This window comes from Lygodium microphyllum, chromosome 26 (genome assembly GCF_053477565.2).
Source record: "Lygodium microphyllum isolate KBCC chromosome 26, Lygodium_microphyllum_v1.1.10, whole genome shotgun sequence".
In the NCBI taxonomy this organism is placed as follows: Eukaryota; Viridiplantae; Streptophyta; class Polypodiopsida; order Schizaeales; family Lygodiaceae; genus Lygodium; species Lygodium microphyllum.
In genome coordinates this window covers 44,879,712-44,901,794 of record NC_141160.1, presented here as the reverse complement: position 1 = coordinate 44,901,794, position 22,083 = coordinate 44,879,712, and the positions used below count along the sequence as shown (strand labels likewise).

General features: G+C 40.4%; 1 protein-coding gene across 1 annotated transcript in view; it reads right to left on the bottom strand.

The window, feature by feature from the left end:
* LOC148013213 (ferredoxin-dependent glutamate synthase, chloroplastic-like) overlaps positions 1-22,083 on the bottom strand; it is a 61,026-nt gene that overhangs the window by 14,030 nt on the left and 24,913 nt on the right. The window contains exons 5-16 of the mRNA XM_087667490.1: positions 21,733-21,831; positions 20,338-20,408; positions 19,159-19,255; positions 18,923-19,015; positions 18,593-18,735; positions 17,947-18,106; positions 17,740-17,850; positions 10,533-10,748; positions 10,213-10,370; positions 9,065-9,194; positions 8,905-8,963; positions 1,135-1,240 (exon numbers count right to left, since the gene is read on the bottom strand). Coding sequence (XP_087523616.1) covers positions 1,135-1,240; positions 8,905-8,963; positions 9,065-9,194; positions 10,213-10,370; positions 10,533-10,748; positions 17,740-17,850; positions 17,947-18,106; positions 18,593-18,735; positions 18,923-19,015; positions 19,159-19,255; positions 20,338-20,408; positions 21,733-21,831 — 1,443 coding nt within the window. The remainder of the gene's footprint in view (positions 1-1,134; positions 1,241-8,904; positions 8,964-9,064; positions 9,195-10,212; positions 10,371-10,532; positions 10,749-17,739; positions 17,851-17,946; positions 18,107-18,592; positions 18,736-18,922; positions 19,016-19,158; positions 19,256-20,337; positions 20,409-21,732; positions 21,832-22,083) is intronic.

Sequence of the window (22,083 nt, the reverse complement as noted above, 5' to 3'; positions counted from 1 at the left end):
CGAATGGATTTCCCTGAAGTTCTGAACTCAGAAGTAAATAAGCTAACCTTACAAAGACAGCTTTCATGCAAAAGTCAATTTATTAAATGACTATTGACTTGCAAAGACAAAGAGACAGTCATACCCTACCTATATTTTACAAAGCATTGGCTGTTTGACCAGCTTGAATACTTACCAATGCTTCTTTCAAGTCGCCCACAATCACATGCATTAATCTGAGTGTTCAATCATACTGCTGAATAATAAATGACTGAGTGAATACAACTATGACAATTAGGTCTATTTGAAGCCCCCTGCTGCCATATTTATAGAAATAACAAAAATCATCAAAGATCTAGAATTAGGGTGCCAAACTAGTGCCCATATTCAGATCCGAGTCAAAGGCTGTACAGGTGAAAGCTATGGTAGATAGAACTAAATGGTCAAAAGGAATAGGGACAAAATGAGGGACATGCAGACAGATCAGATACCTCATCATAGACAAACATAAGGAAAAACAAGATACAACCAGTAAAAAGTTCTCTGTGTGTGTACAAGGAGCTAGCTGCCTTCCTACTATCCTAAGAGGTCCAACGCCAGGAGATCTGAGCACATCCTTCTTAATGTGAACCTCAGTGAGAATATCCTGCAACCTGAACACATCGTGGTCGATTTTGAGTCTCAGAGAGAGTGTCCCATGGTGATGGGAAATGATGGCCTTGATTTTCACGTGCTCACAGTGAACAAAGCTGACCACTGGAGACTGGGTTCTTCTAGCCCTCCAGATCTTTGTGACTCTTGTAGATGTTCACCCAGCCTGATCCTTTTCTAGTTCTTCTTGCAATAGACTGCAATAGCTGGCTTCCAAGCTTGACTAATAGCCTAGGGAGCCAAAACTTCTTCCAAGCTTGACTAATAGCCTAGGGAGCCAAAACTTTCAAACCATTAAGAAACAAAAACTTTCAATCTTACACAAACCATGAACACCAGACTTTGAATTCTTAAAGGGGAATTTCGTTATCAAAAAACTTTGTTTGCTAAGCATGTTTTGTGCAGATGCATCTGACTAATTAATGTATAATCACAGAGTTTTCATTCGAACTGTGATTGTCTTCCAATAAACAGCATGCATAAAATTTGATCAAAAGAATGTACCTCATCCAGAGTGAGCCCCCCGATTCGTGAGACACTACCACAAAAGGCAGCATCGACAACATCTTCACCCAGGCCATAAATTTCGAATATCTGTGCTCCACAGTAGCTGTGATCATCACAAGAACATAAGCCACTTGGATTGCAAAGTGAATTTTTTTCTTTTTAATGCTTTGTTGGATTTCCTTTCACTGCCTTCAGGTATATCATTATGTAGACAATTTTTTGCACGAGACCTAGTTAGAAATGCTTTGCAGAGAATCCATTATGGAATCTCTAATCAAACAGTAAGGGTTGGCAAGAATTAGAGAGTACGAGGACACACACTTATGGCCTCTAATTTCTATGTAACTATTACAAATACCAAGAGCTCTACAGAAGTGCAACTTGGCCAAGTTGTGCGCCGATTGTATTGCTATGATGCTCTGGCTTGCTTGGGGGGCCTGATCCAGATCCAAATTATTGCAGTTGGGTGCAAAGTCTGCCACAAGTTATGAATCTATTTCGATGGTTAGGGATCAGGTTTGTTTTGTTTTCCTGTTTATTGCTGTTGTTACAGGCCCTCCAGGTTCTCAGCAGATGAATAGGGACTCCATAATGGTATGACAGCCACTCAAATAAGAAACAAACTTTCATGAGCTTGTTCCAACTTTTTTCAATAATGATTTTGGTAGTAGAGAGAGAGAGAGAGAGAGAGAGAGAGAGAGATATGGATGGCCTATGGGACTATACCAATACATATAAAGAAGAATTGTTTCTCTCATCTTAGCAAATGAAAGATATACATTGCTATGAGAAATGATGTTATGCGATATTCTATGTAAGAGTATGTCTGCACCACACATTTAAGTGATATTGCTAAGCAAGAGAAGAAAAAGATAGAAATACTATTTTCCCCAATGAAGTATCTTCTTCAAGTGAAAATGTAGCTCATGTGGCTGAGGTGCCTCAGCATCTGTCTCCTGTGGCACTCAATGATAGCTCTAATCTATCTATGACAAGGGTATCTAGGTGGACGTGGGTATCTCGCTCAACTAGGTGCCAATGCTCTATCCAAGGAGATACCCCCTAAAGATGAAGCTCCTCTATGATGTAGCCCTATCGGTTGTCTGCCACTAGTGGTAGTCAATCCCATGCTTAAGCGTGTGGTAGTGAAAAAGTCAATGACAACCCTCCATCTAATCAAATTTGGCTGTGGGAGGTTTCTATTCCATAGTTAAACACCTCTGCGCCTTGAAGCTCCAAAAGAAAAATTCCAAACATCTCTAATCCTCAAACTATATCACCTACTATTGCAAAAAGCCAAAACCCTCTCAAAACAAACAATGGTATCTACCTCAAATATCATGGTATTTGTACATCGACACATGTACCACTCCTTATATGCGGTCCTCGTGTGGTAGTTGAGTATCCGTATAGCTCAATCGCATGACGAACCATACTTAAAGAGCTAAAGAAAACAGCTCTGATAGTGTGCCATCCTCATGCCATGAGGGAAAGGGTTCTAATCCAAGTCTCCTCTGTATCTAGTCTCAATATGTCTACTTTGATCACATGGTTCAACTCTAACTAGCTAAGGTCAGTGTAAGGCAATCCAAGCTATAATCCTAAGGGGGCAATCTGTCAATCTATAGACCATGCAAACTCATCCATATACCAAACTAAACACACCAGCAATGTCTATCACCCTTCATTGCTAATTGTCTAGATGAAGCCCATGCGAGTCATGGATATCTATCTTGAGGCAGCTCCCATAATCTATATAAGAAAGTCACTACCTATAGTAGGGCCTCAACCACCATAGGTACCACCCCCATCTTTGTTCTAATGATCTCATGTGGGATTGAACTCTTCACTCGTACCATACATGATATCATCATTCCCAATGGTTGTTCCATATGCTCCCATCCATCATAAAACTCTCTGGTCCATCATAGTCTATCAGTGGTTGTCTTCTCATGTGATAGAGACTTGGACCCCAAATGCTAGGCCATGGAGGAGTGTGGGTGTAACCCATGTATCAAAGAGCCACAATTTGATGTGTGGTTCATGGAACTATAGAAAATTGTGGCCCTTTGAAAGTGACTCCCAAGTATACATACTATCTAGCAGACTCCACTAACCTCCATCAAAAGTAAACGAATACTCAAATCTTGTCACCCAAGCAACTGAGGTGTTAAAGACCATAGCCTTAATTTTCGCAAGGTTCACCTTAAGATCTCTATCTCTGCAAAAAGCCGATAGTGCATCTAAGTGTCTATGTAGTCCCTTGAGTGATTGGATATAAGCACAATGTCATCTCCATAAAACAATATTGGCAACAACACTCTAACTAAGCTTGCTTCAATCCCTCCTCTATCAATATAGTCTAAGACCTCGTGTATATAGAGCCCAAATAAAGAGGATTAGAGAGGGCATCCATGTTTAACTCTAATGGTGTTGCCAACTGAATATCCTGTGGTGCCCATATTTTGCCTATCACAATCTCATATAAAGCATACATTCTTCACTGTATCTCCTCACAAACACCAATATCCTGCAGTCTCCTCATGAGTCTAGCACATGATATCGTATCAAATGTCTTACAAAAATCCACAAAGCAGCAATATATCTTTTTCTTATATGCTCAATGTTCTTGTTCCTCAATAATAGCCCTTAGAGTATGATCGAGATAGATAGAGAGAGAGATAGATAGAGAGAGAGAGAGAGAGAAAGAAAGTTATATCAATGTCTATGAAAGGCCAAGTTGGCCTATGAGACCAAAACATTACATACAAAATGTCTAGGAAACTTTCCAAGTCCCAGTAAAGCTATCATCTAATGCTATGATAAACTAATTGAGTAGGTATAAAATGGTATATAGGCTGGGTACAATTCATGTGTTCCAAGTATGTGTGTGTGTGTGTGTGTGTGTGTGTGTGTGTGTGTGTGAGAGAGAGAGAGAGAGAGTCATGCAAAGTAGGTTCATGTAGACAAGAGACATTGTTTTCCAAGATTGTATGGGTTTAAAATCAAGAATTTGATATCTATGGCATATATTGGAGAAAAGGTCTTTCAGGATGTTGTTCAAACCACCAAAGGGAGACTTCTCTAAGCCCAGAGAAGGCAGCTTGAGTGTTTCCTCTTTTTCTATGGGGATTGGTTGTTTTTTTTTTTCTTTTTTTGGGGGGGCTGCAACCAAAATGCCCTTACTTCTTTTGAAACTTCCTAAAATGTCCCTTAAATTTTCACTTTTGCCAAAGTATCACTGGTATTTGGAAAAACTTTCCAATACAACTCCAAATTTCAACCTACCATTCTTTGCAAAGTTCCACGGATAACCCTAGCAATCACAAATTTCTCAACACATCATTTTTGCAAGGCTTCAAAAATTTTTCCCATCAATGTGGTGATAGATAAAGGATTTCAACGGTATTACTACCCAATGGGACAAAGTGGCTCATGCATCATTCATGGAGAAAAATGCCACTATTCTTGAGCCTATTGATGGTGATATATATATGAGGCACTCAATAGTATATCCTCGGTATAGAAAAGATTAGAGTAGAAAAATTTGAGAGTAGAGCAAGGGTGTTGAGCAAGTGAAATTGAAGTCCTTGATTAAGAGAAAAGTATAACGCATTCAACCTAATTCGATCCCATAAAAACAACCCCAAAAAAAATTATTTATAGAGGAGGCATTATATTTGGCACAATAGGACAAATGCCCAAAAATTAAGAGCATGTTGTGGGCATCTAGATTCAACCTTCCTCCTCGGAGAGGGTGGTAATGACCTGATTAATCAACAATTATAGCAAGCATAAAATTCATATAAACTGAAAATGCACATTTTACAACTTTAATATTTGACAATGGACAACCTGTTGGCCCCAAAACTAGCACCCCTTGCGGTATTTCTTTAACTTTTATTGCAAATGGATGGAGTACAACTAAGATCCTCTCATCTCATCTGCTGTTAAAACTGACCAACAAGCCTTCAAACCAATTTGCCCCTTGGTTTAGTCGGGGATTGGCCTTGACCTTGCTCCTTGAAAGACAAATTCAGCCCCAAATTTCATACGGATTGGCAAGCCTCTTGAATCTCCCTAAAATTCTTTAATTTCAACTACTAGAATTCAAGTCCTAGGCCTTCAATTCTGAGCACACATCCCGAGGTTGCTGTCAAACCTTAGTTTCTATTGTAAATAAGAGTTTACAACAAAGATTTTCCAAGATCTCCACCTCTAATTACTCAAATGGCTCGATTTTAATAGATAACTTGAGAGATGCTGTAGGAAGAGAGAGAATGTTGTAGAAAGAGAAATTTCAAAGTTTCTTCGTGAGAAAGGTTAAAAAACTGATGCTCCCCTACTTAAACAGTCGTAGAAGCTATCACCTACAACTTAGGACCACCAGAAAGGCTACTACCCTCTCATGTATGCTATCACCTACACCAGAAGGACCTTGGGCTGCTGTCACCTATACCTAGAAGGCTCCAAACTACTATTACTTCTTGTAGAACCAGTCCTTGGTGGTTACAAATCACATCAATAATATCTCCTTGCTCTCTAATAACTTTCTCCGCTCTCTAACAGAGGGCTCCAAACTACTATCACCTATTGTAGAACCGGTCCTTGGTGGCTACAAATCACATCAGCAATATCTTCTTGCTCTCTAACAACTTTCTCCTCTCTCATAGTGGTTGAAATAGACTTCCACCAAACCCCAAACACTTTTTCCACTTACATAGGCAAGTTTTGCCAATTGGCAACATTCTAATCTCATTCTTCAAATTATCCATCTTATTAAATTAATTTTCAGAATATTAATTTTGAAAATTAATTTATTAATTATTCTAATGCTTAAAAAGTTAAATCCAACTAATTAAATTGGCTAGGCCAATTGTCACCACTAACATTAATGGCCAATAAATTGATCTAGGCAAAAACCTAACACCGAGTACCACCTAGTACCTGTCAAAGAAAGCTTATCACAACTTTTTTCTTTGGCATAAATTGATATCTCAGATCTTCGGTCCCACATTGTGAAATAATTTTGACATGCACCTCACATGTGCAAGTCACATTTACATATTTGATTAACTTTTAATCAAATGCTAAGCAAAGCAATAAAATTTTACGTCCTCGTGAAACAACGCCCATCCTTCATCCAAGATATCAACCATCTCATAATCCTATTTTCCACTTCTCTATCAAAAGCTGCCACCCACATCTAGAGGTGCCGCCTATGCCAGTTGCTGCTACCCTAGCTTCTCTCAGCCTGCTGGAGCTGCCACCCCACTTTTAGGAGGCATCACCAGCCTTATCAGCCTGTCACCCTGCTATCCAGCCACATCATCACTGCCCAGAGGTGCTGCTGCCTACATTTTCAGGACAGTGCCTCTGTTTTGCTGCCAGCAAAGGACTGCTGATGTCATCACTATCGCCATCATCTGCTGCACATTGGACTGCATTTTCAGCCTGCATCATTTCCTGTTTGCTGCCTGGAGCCTACGCCCACATCTTACTATTTGGAGTACTATGTTTTGCTTCCTACACTTCTACCCACATCATCAACACACATGGTGGACTCCTGCTGCTATGCTTTGGGATCCATGTCAAGTATGACACTCTCTCGAAGCTATTCTCATCGTCTATAACACCACTCTCAACTCCCTTCTGCCCCAATTCCTAAAACACGGAGCTTCAAGGCCCCTTATAACAATCTTCATCTCTATGCACCTTCATCATCATTGAGCAATCATGAGATTTTAACGTGTTTTAATTTGCATTTCTCTATGTTTGCCCTAGCATTTCCTTACATGGTATCAAAGCAAGGTGCTCCAATTTAACATCTAAGCCTTGATCTCAAAATCTTGGCATTCAAGAGCTTGCGAAAACACTCTTGGAGATGTATCAATCAACATCACCAGAGCAGTCCCCCTTGGAGTCTTCTCCCACAACACCAATTCTAGGGATGAAGGGGAAGATCTCCATCAAAGATGATATCTCTTCTCCAAGTCACTCTACCTCTTACCCCAAGGTACACAAAAGTCCCAAGTCGAAGACTTTCAGAATAATCAAGAGAAGCAGATCCTAGCTATCCCTCTATACAAAATCCATCTTGTAACACTCGCCATTAGAGTCCACAGCTCTTAGGTGAAAGAGGACATACTTTTGTGGGTACATAGTGGAATATCCAATGCCTTCAATTCCATCATAAGCATCATAATGTGCATATGACTTACATTTTGCTAGTCCTTGTTTTGTTACTCCTACACCAAAGTGCACACTATAGCATAACTTACAAGTTTACTCGTAAACAAACAAGAGGGGAGAGAGGTAAAGCAACCAAGAGCGCGCACACACACACATCCAATGAAGACTTGAGGACACAAAAAAATAGGGCGGACATCTTCTTCTATCTTCTTCTTCCACAAAAAGACTAGTATAAAAGTACCAAAACATGTGTGAATGCAATCATTAAGTGTGAACCCACTAACGCTAGATAAGGTGGCACCATGATGTGCCATAACCAAGAGTGGACTACGTGGGTGTAGCCTAGTTGTAGAATCACCGGTAGATTCTCCATGCCGGTCACCTAATGTGCTAGTAAGTAGTCCTGCCACATCACCAAGACATGTAGTGGATGCCAACTCATGTGGAGCTCAACATCTCAATGTTACCATGCAGATCCAAATTCATATCACTATGCTTATATGAGGAGAGGTTCACCTAATGTGCTAGTGCGTAAAGTCCAACCACATCACCAAGGCATGTAGTGGATGCCAACTCATGTGGAGCTTAACATCTCAACATTACCATGCAAATCCAAATTCATATGAAAATGCTTATATGAGGAGAAGTAGTTCTAATGGTATAAGGGCAAGTAATACTTCTCAAATGCATGATTATTCTAATGATCTTGTGTTTGGTGCATCACCTTCTCACACTCAATTCCTAGCCACACCATGCATTCTATCTTGCACTACTCCATTTCCTCCTCGTCACTCTTTCCCAACGATAACTTCTAATCCTATCCCAGAACTTCTAATCCTATCCCACAAATTAGGTAGTGGAAGTGCAATGGTGGTAGGAGTTCCACCTCTAGACCCCCTGGGAGCTCACACACAAGGGTACCCATCTCATGTGTGTCAAGGCCCGAACACCACTCGTGGCCACATAGTTTGCCAAATACCAATGCCTAGTAGACCATCCCTTCATCAAGCAACTAAACCTTACACGTGTTATCTGCATAGAGTACTCACATCTGCTCCAGTCCTTCGGAATTTTCCCTCAAGCCACTGAGGATTGATGGACAGATCACTGGCAAGGTGGATTTCAAAGAATGTTGTCCGAGCAGCGTTAAACGTTGCCCAGTTGTTTTTCACTGCGAACCAAGCTGCCGCGTCTTTCCACATCAATAACTCGAATACGGCTCGAAATGGAACCCATGCCCAGGCAGCCATCCAGGTGTGAACTAGAATACAAGGCAGAATAGGTAAAACCACAACCGGTTTAGCTGACACAAACAGCTGCCCTGCTAGCTTTAACAAGAGCAATTGGTGGACCAGGGTGCACATTCTGAGGTCTAGGAACAGAGCACAAGTGACAACATAATCCAATATGCAAAAAGGTCATGAGACATTACAATAATGTAATATAGTACAGAAAAAAGCATCAGGGACCTACCAGCATACTCTGAATTTTTTAATTAGCACAGTTCACAAGTTGCACATGCAGCAGAAGGTTTCTTATTGATTAACAATACCAGTTCTTCCATCCATATTTTACCTCGACAGTAAAGAAATTCCCATCTTTGAGAGTATTTTGAGAATGCCAGATTTCACTGCCTGTGTACATACCAAGATCACCCAAGTAAGTGAGCATAACTGATGTGAAGAGCAGAAAGACATGTAATGAGATAATATTTGCAAACATTAAAGAGCATCACCTTGCAGTAGTTTTGTTGAGCCTGTTCCATTGTCACAGTGGGCATTTTCCCATTCTTCATTAAGTTTACCGTTTTCGTACTTATACGCCAATGCCGACATGTTTCCAAAGCCAGATATGGACAGACTGCACTGCAGAGTAATGAAAAAGACTGTTTTAGGAACCAACATTTGACTACCTGTATAACTTAAGCAAGCACAAGTCTGTAAATGAGCAAGTTCTCACACTCAGAGACAAAATCAAACAGATAATAACATTTTACAATTGCCAACTGAAGTCATACACTCTGCTTACCAATCCAAGATGTATCAAACATTGGCTTCAAGACACATTGTATTCCTTTCACAACAGCTCAAGAAACGGGGAGTGGGGGTATTTAAAAAGGTGAGCTGTAATCAGCACTTTTCTGCAGACTTGCAATCAACTGGCCAAAATCTCACCATTCTCTCGATATAGGATACACTGAATAGGCCCAAACCACAATTCTCGATCAAGGTGTAGACTTGCAGCAACTGAATATATCACAACCCTACAGGATGATGTGACTTAAACTAGCCTACCATGTCATGTTGCTGAACAGAACGGATCTTATTTGAAGAAAAATTACCAACCCAATCACCTGCGGCAAAACTCGTTCTATAATATCAATGATTCCCCTGAAGTTTTCCATTTCGCTGTCTTAAGAAGACCTCTCTTTTTGCTTGTATAGTGGGCATGTTTTCACGTTAAAAATAGAATCAGGAATCATGGATCAAACTCCAAAAACCGACCCCCCTGAAGCAATCACTCAGTGATTATGAGAACTTCAGAATATAAAATGGTCTTCAGATACAAAGACTGAGAGGGCTTCTTCTGAATAATAGAAACAAACAAGAATCATAAATAAAAGATCTAATTCTTTCAAGGACCACAAACCATTGATACAAAAAGATACATTCTCCCTGCTCTTCCCCACCCTCCTTCCAACAGTCCCTCCCACTGTATCTCATCACATCATCATCATCTCACTCCCTCTCCCCCTCCCTCACCTAGTCACAAAAAAAGAGGAAAAATGTTTCCATAACACCAAGCATGACAACATGAGATTGAAGGAATAAGATAAAAGATATGCATCCACAGTCTGAAGGAAGTAGCAGTTGTGAGACATACCTGGCACCATAACCAATAAGGCAGGCAAAGTGATGTGTGCTAAAACACTGGGCTGTGTCTGCAATTATGGATGCTGACATGCGTAAGCCATTTTGAATGAGATGTTGATGTACAGCCCCAACAGCTAAAAGCACAGGTATGGCTGGTCTGGTTGGCTCCTTCAACCCACCCACAAAGAGGGTGTCAGTTCAGTAAATTAGCCAACCTTCGCAGGCACCGCCTGCTAGGCACTTCTGTTCATGGTTTATTACAGTAGATTCCACATGCTACAGTCGCCAAAAGATAGGTTTTATGCACACTAGAAAACTGAGAGACCATACCAGCTCTTCTAGACGATCACTAAGAATAAGAAGTTGCGATCCTCTACGAACAGCATCATCAGCGGCTTCACATAATCTATCCAAACCTCTTTGAAGTGATCCCTCTACACCTTTCATTACATCAAAGAAAATAGGGATCCTGCAGGCCTTGAGCTTCTTGTCAGATTTTAAGGAGTCCAATTCTCCTTCATTCAATATGGGGCTTGTTAATGTGACCTTCAACAAAGAAAAAGAATATATGTCAAGTCTCAAACAAGTGAGGTCGGTTAACTTAGAGAAAATTCAGCACATACATGGTTTGAGAGTTTAAATGTACATTCACACATTAACCACCGTAATTGACCATCTCTAGCTAAAAACAGACATGAAAATAGACATAAACTCATGCAGCAGCTAAGGAATCATTCATGGGGATAGAGGTTCTTGTATGTCAGCACTCTGTATTGTAGGCTTCCAAGGCTCAAAAGAAAACAGTCATTTCAGAAACAAGAAAGAATGGAATTGGAACTCCAGAAATTGTAAACTTATAAAAGAACTTAGTAAACATGACCTCTTGGGCCCTTCATATTTGTTTGCAACTGCCTATAGTTGAAAAAGACTTGAGACCCAACTATGATGGTATGGAACACATCCTCTGGTGGTAGTGAAAGAGGTTCAAGTTTAAAGAATGTTAAAGCGAGATGTGGGGGAGTCGGCACACCCTCACCCTCAACAATACAAATTTTTGTAGGGGACCCTTCTTTCCTGGTTTTCTCCATGCCACACACTTTGTAGCTTTGCCTTTGTGCTAGAGCCAAAATCCATTTTGAGGGATAGTAACAGCTTGAAAATTAGTCCCTCACACCTCAAACCAATGTGAGGAATCCCTCACCTAGCCTTGAGAATGTAAAATGTTTGAATATAATACAAAGTGTCCTTTCGATCTTCATTGTGCCTACTCTATGAGCTCTCTATGCTTTTCATGCTACCAAGCTCTATAACGCTCTCATGTGTTTGTAGACATTACATGGCACAATGCACATAATCTAAGCAAGGTGTAGAGAACACATAGCAAAAATGAGAAGAATAGAGACTACTTTAATTTCAAACGAATTGATACAAAGATGGCTCTATCCACCCGTGTGCTTCCACTGTGAAGCTTAGATGGCAATCCAAACAAATGATAGGCAAAGAGCTTAGGGTAGCTGGAAGAACTCTAACTAGTGAAAGATAGATTGACGATGGCTTTAGAGGGGTCTTTCTTTTAAGTCCCGCGAAGGTAGTCTAGTCGACAAGTCCAATCATATTATGAACATTTCCTAGTCGGCCAGGGAATATTCCAAGAAATATTCCCTTTACCGTCAGGCCAGGAACGTTGCCCCTCAACCCCCATCAAGCAGACCAACGGCCCTCAGACCCCAAAATAACAGCCCATGATAACTCCCATACTCCACAACTCGATGCATTGTGCCTCAAGTTACTACCAACATAACTATTCTATCTAACCAATGACTAGATCCACAAAGGTTACCTTTTTGCCATCCGATCACATAGACCTCATCTGATATACAAGTCAGGACCCACCCAATGTCTGTGCTTACACATGGCTTCTCGTAATGGGGGCCTTACAACTTAGAGCATCATGGATCATTGATGGCCCTTACGAGGGTGGAGCATTGAATATATCTAACACCCCCCCTCAATGTCCAGCCACATATAAACTACATTCTCAGCCCAATGCTGAGTCTCTGAAGATGAATTCGAATGAGATCCTTTGTAAGAGCTTTGGTGACGATATCTGCTCCATTCTCCTCTATTGGACAGTAGACCAACTCTACTATCCCATCCTTGATCAAGTCACTAGATCTCAATATGTTTGATGTGTGTATGAAAAACTGGATTTTTGGCAATGGCAATGCAACTCTCATGGTCACATCTTAGCACTGTTGGATCTTCATCCTGTACTCCCATATGCCATAGAATCCTCCTTAACCATATTGCTTCACATGCAGCAAAGCAAGCTGCCTTGTACTCTGCTTCGGTAGAAGACAGTGCCACAGTTGGTTGTTTCTTACTAATACAAGAGAAGATTCCTGTCACGAGGACGTGAAAATTTGATGCTTTGCTTATGTTTAATTGACATTTGATTAAAGGATTAATCAAATGTGCAATTAAAAGATGCACATGTATTGCACATATGGGGTGCAAGCTACTTTTTCACAGTTGAAGGCCTAAGGACCCTGTGAAAAGATGGGTGTCAAAGGCAAAATTCGTAACAAGATACACTTGTTAGATTCTATGTGAATTTTGGTATCAGTTTGCCCCTAGGACCATTAGTTGGCCATTAAGTGTCAGTGGTGACACTAGGAACTAGGCATTAATTAATGGATTAATGCTTGTCCAAGGGTAAATTAATGCATGGGACCACTTTGGGTTGCAAATGGCCTAGCCAATTAATTTTTAGATGGGCAAGGTCAATTTTCTGGGCATGGATTAAGGACTAAATTAATTCTGAAAATTAATTAAATGGTTGGAAATTGCTGAAAATGGATTAAGAAAGCTGCCACTTGGCAAAACTTTCCCATGTAAGTGGGGGAAAGGCTAAATAGATCTGAAGGGAGAGGAAAATCTCGTTTTTTCATTTTGGAGCCATTGGAAAGAGGTGTTGGACTGTTGTTGCCAGCTTTTGGAGCCATTTCCCAGCCATTGGAGACCATTTTGGTGATGGAGATTGCATATTCTTGACCTTGGGAAGCTGGCAATTGCTGCTGATGCACTTTCTCTTGAAGATCGCAATCTCTGATGCTCCTATTGTTGTTGGTGCATCCATTTGGGGCTGGTACAGCAAGGCAGCTACTGATTTTGATCAGTTCTTCGCGACAAATCTCAGAATTTTCTCTCTCTACAGCATTCTCTCATCTCCTTCAGCCTATGTTCAGCCATTCGGAGGAGATCTCAGCCATTTTTGGTGGGCTGATCTGTAATTTCTGCAGTAAACCCTAATTTACAGACAGTAGAAATTAGGGTTTAGCAACCACCTTGGGATCCGTGCCAGAGATTGAAGGCTCAAGGGACTGAAATCAGCAACTGATAATTGAAGATTATCAAGGGATTTCAAGAGCCAGCCCATCCCAAATTGATTTGGGGCAGCATTTGGCCTACCAAGGGTCAAATTGGAGAAGAAGTCTTGGGTGAATCAAGGGGCAAAAGACCCAAAAGGCTTGCTGGTCATTTATGACAGCAAGAGCAATTGGTTAGCAGGAGGAGATTGAAGAATCTCGAGTTGTACTCCTTCCAATTGAATGAAAGCTAAAGAAATACCGCAAGGGGCGCCAATTTTGGGGCTAACAGGGAGTCTACTGTCCAAGAATGTTATGGTAAAGTGTGTATTTCATTTTATGCGCATTTATTTATTGATGTAATTAACTCTTAAATCAAGTTATCACCACCCTATCCAAGAAGGAAGGTTGGTTTCAATTCCTGCACCTAAAGAGAAACAATATCCAAAAGTTGATTTCCTGGAATCACTATCACTTGCCCAATCTACGTCAATTCCCCATAAGAGCACTTCTGAAACTGTATGCGATACCATAGTTAAGAGTTCCCTTCAAGTATCTAAGCACCCATATCCCAACTTTCCAATGACTTTCTCGTGATTTATTTGAGAACATGCTTAAAACACCAATAGCAAAACTAGTATCTGGCTTGGTGTTATACAAGTAGATGAGGGTGCCAACCAACTTGATGTACCTCCTTATGTCTGCTAGTGTTGATATATCCTCAATGGATAACTTCACATTGACCTCCACAGGTGTAGCTATCTCCTTATCCTCGGTCATACCAAATGCTTTTAAGATCTCCCATGCATACTTCTTTTAAGAGATGAAGGTTTTTCCAGCAGACTTCGATTCCCAAACAATAGTGCAATAAGCCCAAGTCTATCATTTCAAACTCAGAGCTCAAAGCCTTTCGAGTCTGATGGATCATATCTTGATAGTCACCTATAATAATATCTATCCGTAAGTAGCATGCTCTAGGGACTTGTTTCAAGATCTCCCATGCATACTTCTTTTAAGAGATGAAGGTTTTGCCAACAGACTTCGATCCCCAAACAATAATGCAATAAGCCCAAGTCTATCATTTCAAACTCAGAGCTCAAAGCCTTTCGAGTCTAATGGATCGTATCTTAATAGTCACCTATAATAATATCTATCCGTCCGTAGCATGCTCTAGGGGCTTGTTTCAACTCATACAATGCCTTCTTTGGCTTACACACTTTGTTCTCTGAATGGAAAGCACTTTGTTCTCAGAATGGAAAGCCTCAAAACCCTCTCCTCTTTGAGATCACCATTCAAGAACGTTGATTTAACATCCATTTGGTAAACTAGCCACATCTTATGAGCAGCCACTGCAAGTATTGTGCAAATAGTGGTCATTCTAGCAGTCGGAGCAAATGACTCTTGAAAATCAAATCCTTCAACCTATAAAAATCCCTATGCAACTAATCTGGCTTTGTCCTTTTCTAAGCTGCTATTAGCCTTGTACTATACATTCCAAACCCACTTGGTGCTGATAATCTTCCTCTTTTATGGCCGATCCACTAGCTCCCAAGTGTCATTTTTCATGCTACTATCATACTCAGCTTACATAGCTAGCTGGTCACTCAACCAGTCAGTCGCTTGATACCTGCTCGTCTACTCCTCAACGGCCTAACAAACCGATTGCCTGCTTGTGTGAGCCATTGACTCTGATACCAATTTGCAAAGTCAAAGCAGAAGCAAATAGAGAAAGAGAGCTGAGAGTAGGCACAGTAATCAGGGAGTTCAATGACTCAGAGCTGAACAGTGTTTGACAGTGATAGTGTGAGAGTGAGTCATCGGATAGGTGTGTACCAGTGTGGTACACACAAAGAATAAAAGAATATATCTATACTTAGGGTACGGTACACTTACACCCAATAGGGTGGGTTTACATGTGTGAAGTAATATATACGCGAGATCGTGTAAAGGTCCTTTACACCCAACAATCCCTACTACTGCTACATTCTCAAGCTTTAAGCCTCAACTCCTCCTCCATTAGTAGTGCATAAAATTTCTCAAACATCAAAGCTTGGGGTCTCACCTGAGTATTTAGGCCAATTACTAATCCATCAAACTTTGGTGGACAAATTCGAAAACATCTCCGAGCTAGCTCCTCGCTAGTCTTTTGTATCCCAGCACCAGCCATCTGGTCATGCAAATTCTTGATCCTAGTAATGAATGCTTCAGCTCTCTCTCCTTTGGCAAACTTCTCTCCTGCTAATTGATTCTCCAAGTTCTAAATCCTTGTTTGATTCCGCGTTTCGTACTAACTGTTGAGCTAAAATATGCATTACTTGCTGATTAGCCTCTTAAACAACCCCAAAACACACTAAAAATTACTATTTTATAGTAAAACCCTAAAACGGGGAGCAATTCGAGAGAGTTCCGTGGAAACCCTAAAATGGGGAGCAGTTTGAGAGAGTTCAGTGGAAACCCTAATTTTTTGGACGCCCTTTCACATCTATAAATAGACAGGCTGCCCCCATTCAATCTTATTCCGTCTGTGCAGGTTTCTCACTACACGTGCAGATTTCAGCCATCAGCCTCCTCCCATGTGGTTGTCCAACCCTTGAGACTGATGCCACTCCATCCATGTTTGCTCCTGCTGCTGGCGCCTTCATCCACGCTAACGTCAACTGCTGGCAATATCATCATCTGCTGCGATCTGATCATCCTATCATCGCTAGCCACATCAAACACTGTTTCAGCCTGCTGTTTATAGTAGACTGTGCATAGTTTCCAGCCTCCAATCGGCGGTACACTGCTGTGTTTATCAGTTTCCAGCCTCCAAACTGCTGCATTTTGGTGACCAGCCTGCTGTCATTCACTATTCAGCACTCCTACACTCCGACTGGTGGTCACAGACTTGGGATCCATCTCCGGTAGACATCACACTCCGACATTCCTCTACCCTTGAGCACATTGTACACTCTTACATTCATTCACTTTTTAGAGTTGTGTTCTCTCTCTCCCTTCTTCTGTGTGAGTTTTGAGTTTTGCGTTTAGGGTTTGAGTTTTTCCCTCTCTGTCTGTGTCTGTGTCTGTCTCTTTGTGTTTCTGTCGTGGTCGTACACTCTATGTGTCCTCAGTGCAAACCCTAGCAGTTTTCTTCACATGGTATCAGAGCCGGTGCTCCTGTAAAGAGTATCCTGCGGATATTGTGGAGAGCTAGTCTTTGTGCGAGGCTCACAATACGATTCGTAACCGAATCATAATGTCCCAAACACCTTCTTCTCCAGTTCCTATGATGTCTTATCAGGCTTCTCCATCATTGGAGACCCTAAAATGGCATTATGGACTCAGTGAGGAGGACAACACTCCACCTTCACCAAATTTCACTAACATGACAGAGGACTATCGCAACAAGTACGATGATGTTTCCACCCCTCCTACCAGTTTTTCTACCACATTCGGACCGGTTGGTGAGGCTAGCCACCTCTCCAATCATGGAGGACATACGGCATTCGGACGTCTGGTGATCCATCTTCATCATCTCAGCCACGTCCAATGTCAGGTTTGTACAATTCTTTTGTGTTGCATGATTCAAAACCCTCGCCTTTCTTCTGAGGTACAGGATCCGGATGGCTTTGCGTCTATGAACTTCAATAGAGGGGGCTTACAAAGCAGATGAAATTCAAGTACATTAGCCACCTTTGAATCCGCTCCTTTGAGGACCCACACATCTATATCTTCTTCATTGATTCATTTCAGTATTCATTCATTCAACAGATACATCTTTCCTTCTTTTTTGTATTTTTTGCTCTTGTATGAGTTAACAATGTTTTACTTGTGTTAATACACTGTGTTTTCTTTGCGTTTAAACCCTAGCGTATCTTCAAAATCCCCAAGGTAAGTATAGTTAGGTTTTTCATGAATGCCCCTACACCTGTTTCAGTATTTGGATTTTGAGCACAATGTGTTTCACAAAAGATCCCTACAAATAGATTGACCCCCAAGTATACTCTTGCAACTAGTATGTTACCTTAGAATATATGGCCATGTACCCTAGCAATTTTAATCATCTCAAATTGTAATCAAGAAGCACCAACATTGGTGATAAACAGGAGCAGAATATAAGTAAAAGAACTGGACAACACAACTAACTCAAGTCCGCATATGCAAGTTAATAGTTTGAAGAAAGAGCAAACCTGATCAGCATTGCTTGCATCTGCCTGGAGTATGTTCTCCCTCTTTCCTAGATTCACCTCAAGTGACATCACAAGACCTTCTCGAAGAGGGTCAATGGGAGGATTTGTAACCTGTCATTATCTTGTTCCCTCAACTTCATACTATACTGCAGTTGCAATATTCCTTAAAAAATAAAAATGTTCACGACATGGCAAGATGAAGTTCACCTGTGCAAACCGTTGCTTGAAATAATCAAAAAGCATGTGAGGCCTTTGGGATAGAACAGCCAATGGTATATCATCACCCATGCAAAAGGTTGGTTCCTTTCCTTGTGAAGCCATATTTTCAATCACTATCTGAACATCCTCTAAAGAGTAACCAAAAGCTCTGCATGAAAGCATATTTGACATGAGTTTTTGTTTCTTAAAACGGCTCAAGAGTTATTTAAGTCACTCTGCTCTGTTTGCAATGCAAAGTAACATAAATGTAAAGCAAAAACTGGGGTTTTCCTGCCAGCCAGCTTACACAGTTCTACATTCTAAACTGTGAATACATTTTCAGTTAGACACTTTGTTTTGTGCCCTTATGAGCAAGATACTGAAGATAGTCTTATTTTGTAGGCAGGTACAACTTTGATTTTCTAACCTTGCTGATCTTAGAATAATATTTTTGTGGATGGTTTTTATGTAAATATACAGCAAGTCTTTCTTGCATGAAACCTTTATCGCAACACCATTCAGGAGGAAGCGGTCAAATTAACTAAATCTTCTGTCTCACAGCAGCAGGACGCTAGAGCAACATGCGAAACAATCATTTGAAATTCCTTCCTTCGTTTTTTCTGAAGTTGTTACATAAGCTCGTTCAAAAACTTACTGTTGGAGTTTCAAAACTCTATCACTTTCCAAGAGGTTGGCAGCTGGAAACTTTACAGGTTGTAAAGGACGGCTTTCACTTATCCATTGTTTGTATGGTTTTGCATTTGCAATCCGGCTTTTAACATCAGTATTCTCAAATACCTATAACCACAAATCACAGTCAAGCAATAGAATTAGTGTGGACTAAGGCAAGCATATCCAGAACCATCTCAGACTCATTATACTCGTGAAAAAGTCAGAATCTACATTCGTGGATGTTTGTTTAAGCCTGATTTCAAGTACTGCCATAGACTATTCCAAATCATATTCATAGTTGCTCTATGTTTACCTGTCCAGTCTCCAAATGTACTGAAATCATCATCCCAGGACCCAAGCGTCCCTTGGAAATTATCTTGGACTCATCCATGTTGAGGACTCCAACCTGCCATTTCATTTAGATCAGCATCTGGAAAAGTTCCACTCCCTGCAGTCTGTGACCTCCTTGTAGAATCTTTGTTATTTTCTTTCTAGATGATGGCTGCAATATATCTCTCATGCTGGACAAGCATATGTAAGAAAGCCTACCTCAGATGCTACATAAATCATATCATCAGCTGTTCTCCAAAACCTAGCAGGCCGAAGTCCATTGCGGTCAAGGCAGGCCCCAACAGTTTTACCATCGCTACAAGATAAACAGACAAACAAGCAAAAGGATTAAGAAAACCTATAGCCTTTTACACTGACTTCTTTTAAAATGTGGATCTGCCACCTCCCTTTTGTGCAAACTTAGTGACATCAACAACAAAATCTATTGATGGTCTTTAGAGAAGCAGTGTAGACAATGTGGATCAGATCTTCAAGAAGACAAGGAAATTTAGAGCATCTGTGCTAAACATCAACATGATTAGAGAGGAGCGACTACTGTACTAAACATCAATGCAATGAGAGAGAAGCCAGCATCAACCTTCTTTCAACATTGAGAGGAAAAATATAATAACATAGTTAACAATCTCAAGGAAAGAAGATGTTAAGAAAGTATATATGCTACCATATGTACACGAGAATTTTCAAAACTGACCACGACCAAAGAAGAAAGAGAGAATATAACAACAAACTTCAGAACTTTCTACCAAACGAATTAATGGAAGAGTGCACAAACTCTCTGAGTTCGCTGGGTTCTTGCTAAACACCCTAGATTTAAAGCCAATCACAAGGTACTTGCCATTTAAATTATAGTACACTTATTATTTCATACAGACAACTCAATTGTTGGATCTCCCCTACAGAAAACTGTGCTATACACACCCTTATTAGGCTTAGGGTTACATCATCATCTGTCTGGATGCATCTAGGCACAAGAGAAACCCTTCTGCTTATAAGACTTAACCAGATTCAGCTCCATCCAGCACCATGGCAAGTTCTGCAGCCAGTTATGCATACACTAGTAGAAGCCACTACTTACGAGAAACTAAAGCGGACCAATGCGATTCTCACAATCAAGAATCAGTCATCCACAGTAACATACTGTGAGAAGCCAAAATTGTTACCAGAGTAGTCTCTCATGCTGATCTGTGCTCAGGCCATCAGCTCTATTTCTTGCCAGACATAAGAGACCCTTCATGACTGATAAAGTACTAACTCTTATTAACCACAGTTCAAAAAAATATTGGATTGGCCATGCATGACAATAGATCTGCTCAGAAACTCATGGATTGAGAATGTTATCTCTGAAACTTAAACTTGGAAAGAAATAAGGTTTTTCACCTGAACAATAGTAAGGCAGGACCATCCCATGCCTCCATTTGCCCTTTGTAGTACTCATAAAAGTCAACAACCTGGCAAACTCAAGCCACTTTGTTAATATACTGCACATGTTGAGAAACAGAATAGCTACAGAAGAAAAACAGTTAACGAGTCAGGAATCATTTGTCAGATAGCAACTACATAGATTGTTCTAAAGTTCTACATCAGGTTAAGAAAAACTCACAACTTTTACCAGATGATTTTAAACATTTAGGCAAAACTGTTGATTTCATAATGCTGATATTTTGACCTTATGAGAAGTGGCCTAATCAAAGGCAAAATTTCTGGTATATGTTGAAGGCAAAATTTCTGGTATGTGTTTACAGATGAACTGCGTTTTTATTTGAAACACCCTATGTGCACTTGGAAGCTGTCCAAGTCTCTCCAGTGATGGGTTGCAGTTGTGAACTGGTCAGTTGACAAGCTCAGTAGGATACCAAGAGAATAATCAAATTTTAGCATGTCTTTGACATACGACTTGTGTCTTGTATACATGACTGTTTTGCATGTTTAATGAATTTCTTGACCTAAATCCTTCTTTATCATGGCAACTGTGTAATTTTCAAGATTCAGATCCTGACTGGTAACTAGGTCAAACTGCAAAAGGGATGGAAGTGGAAAGAAGAGCTCGAGGTCATATACAGATAGTAGGAACTTGAGATTATTGAGGGAGTGAGAACAAAGATTATGAGTGAGAAGCAGAAGCGACTTCATTATAAGCATCAAGAAAAAGGTAGAAAAGGACACATACAGCCACAGGAGAGCATCTTGACCTGGAAAGTCTGGTTAAACCAAGACACTTTGACTTTTTCACCTTGCACATTGCCCACCACCAGAGTGATAGTACCTTTTGCAAGAATCCATTTTCAGGTGTACTACTCAAGCTCTTTCCGCCACACAGTCCAGACATGATGGCAATGATATTGAACCAAGACATAGATTATCCCTTGTAAGATAGGAATCATCAACCTTCAAGCTGATGCTCTTAATTGGTTTCCACAGGGAGCCTCCAATTTTAGCTAGTTTTCTATGCAGGGCAATAGATTTGTAGTAGACAAAGAATCCCATGTTCATAAAACACACAATGTCTTCATACGTGGGTATCCAGTTTACTGGAGTCTGGTACTCTTCTATACATAGGCATCAGAGAGCTGAAGCATATGTCTTAAAGCAGCATCTCACTTATTTGCCATGCCACTGGACATAACAAGTCAGTGGTGAAATGCTTATGATTCTTCACTCCTAGCATTTTTTAGATCTACAACTTTAAACATCCACATGCACTTGCTCAAAAGGCTAAGGCTCTTTGAAAACTCAGCCTGTCATGAATCATAATGTAGCTTCACAAAAAAATACCTCAGGATACTTGATCATCAATGTTGGATGCTTTTTGTATGCTTCAGGAACAAGAATCATCAATGCTTCCTCAGGACATCGTCCACTTCTCATAAGTAGCTGAAAAAGTTAATGGAAAATCTTAATTGTAAAGTTTAAAACCTTTCCACAATTAAACAAAAAAGAAAAGTTTCCTCACAATCAAAAGAGCTGCAGCAGACACGCACATCCAGTAATATTTAAATATAAACATTTTCTATTGTTTGACAACAAAGACGAAAAAAGCCAAACAAAAGAAAGAGGATGATGATCCCAGCCACTGAAAAATCAGGACAAAAGCTGTATATAAAAACATCGCTCATCTGGCAATCC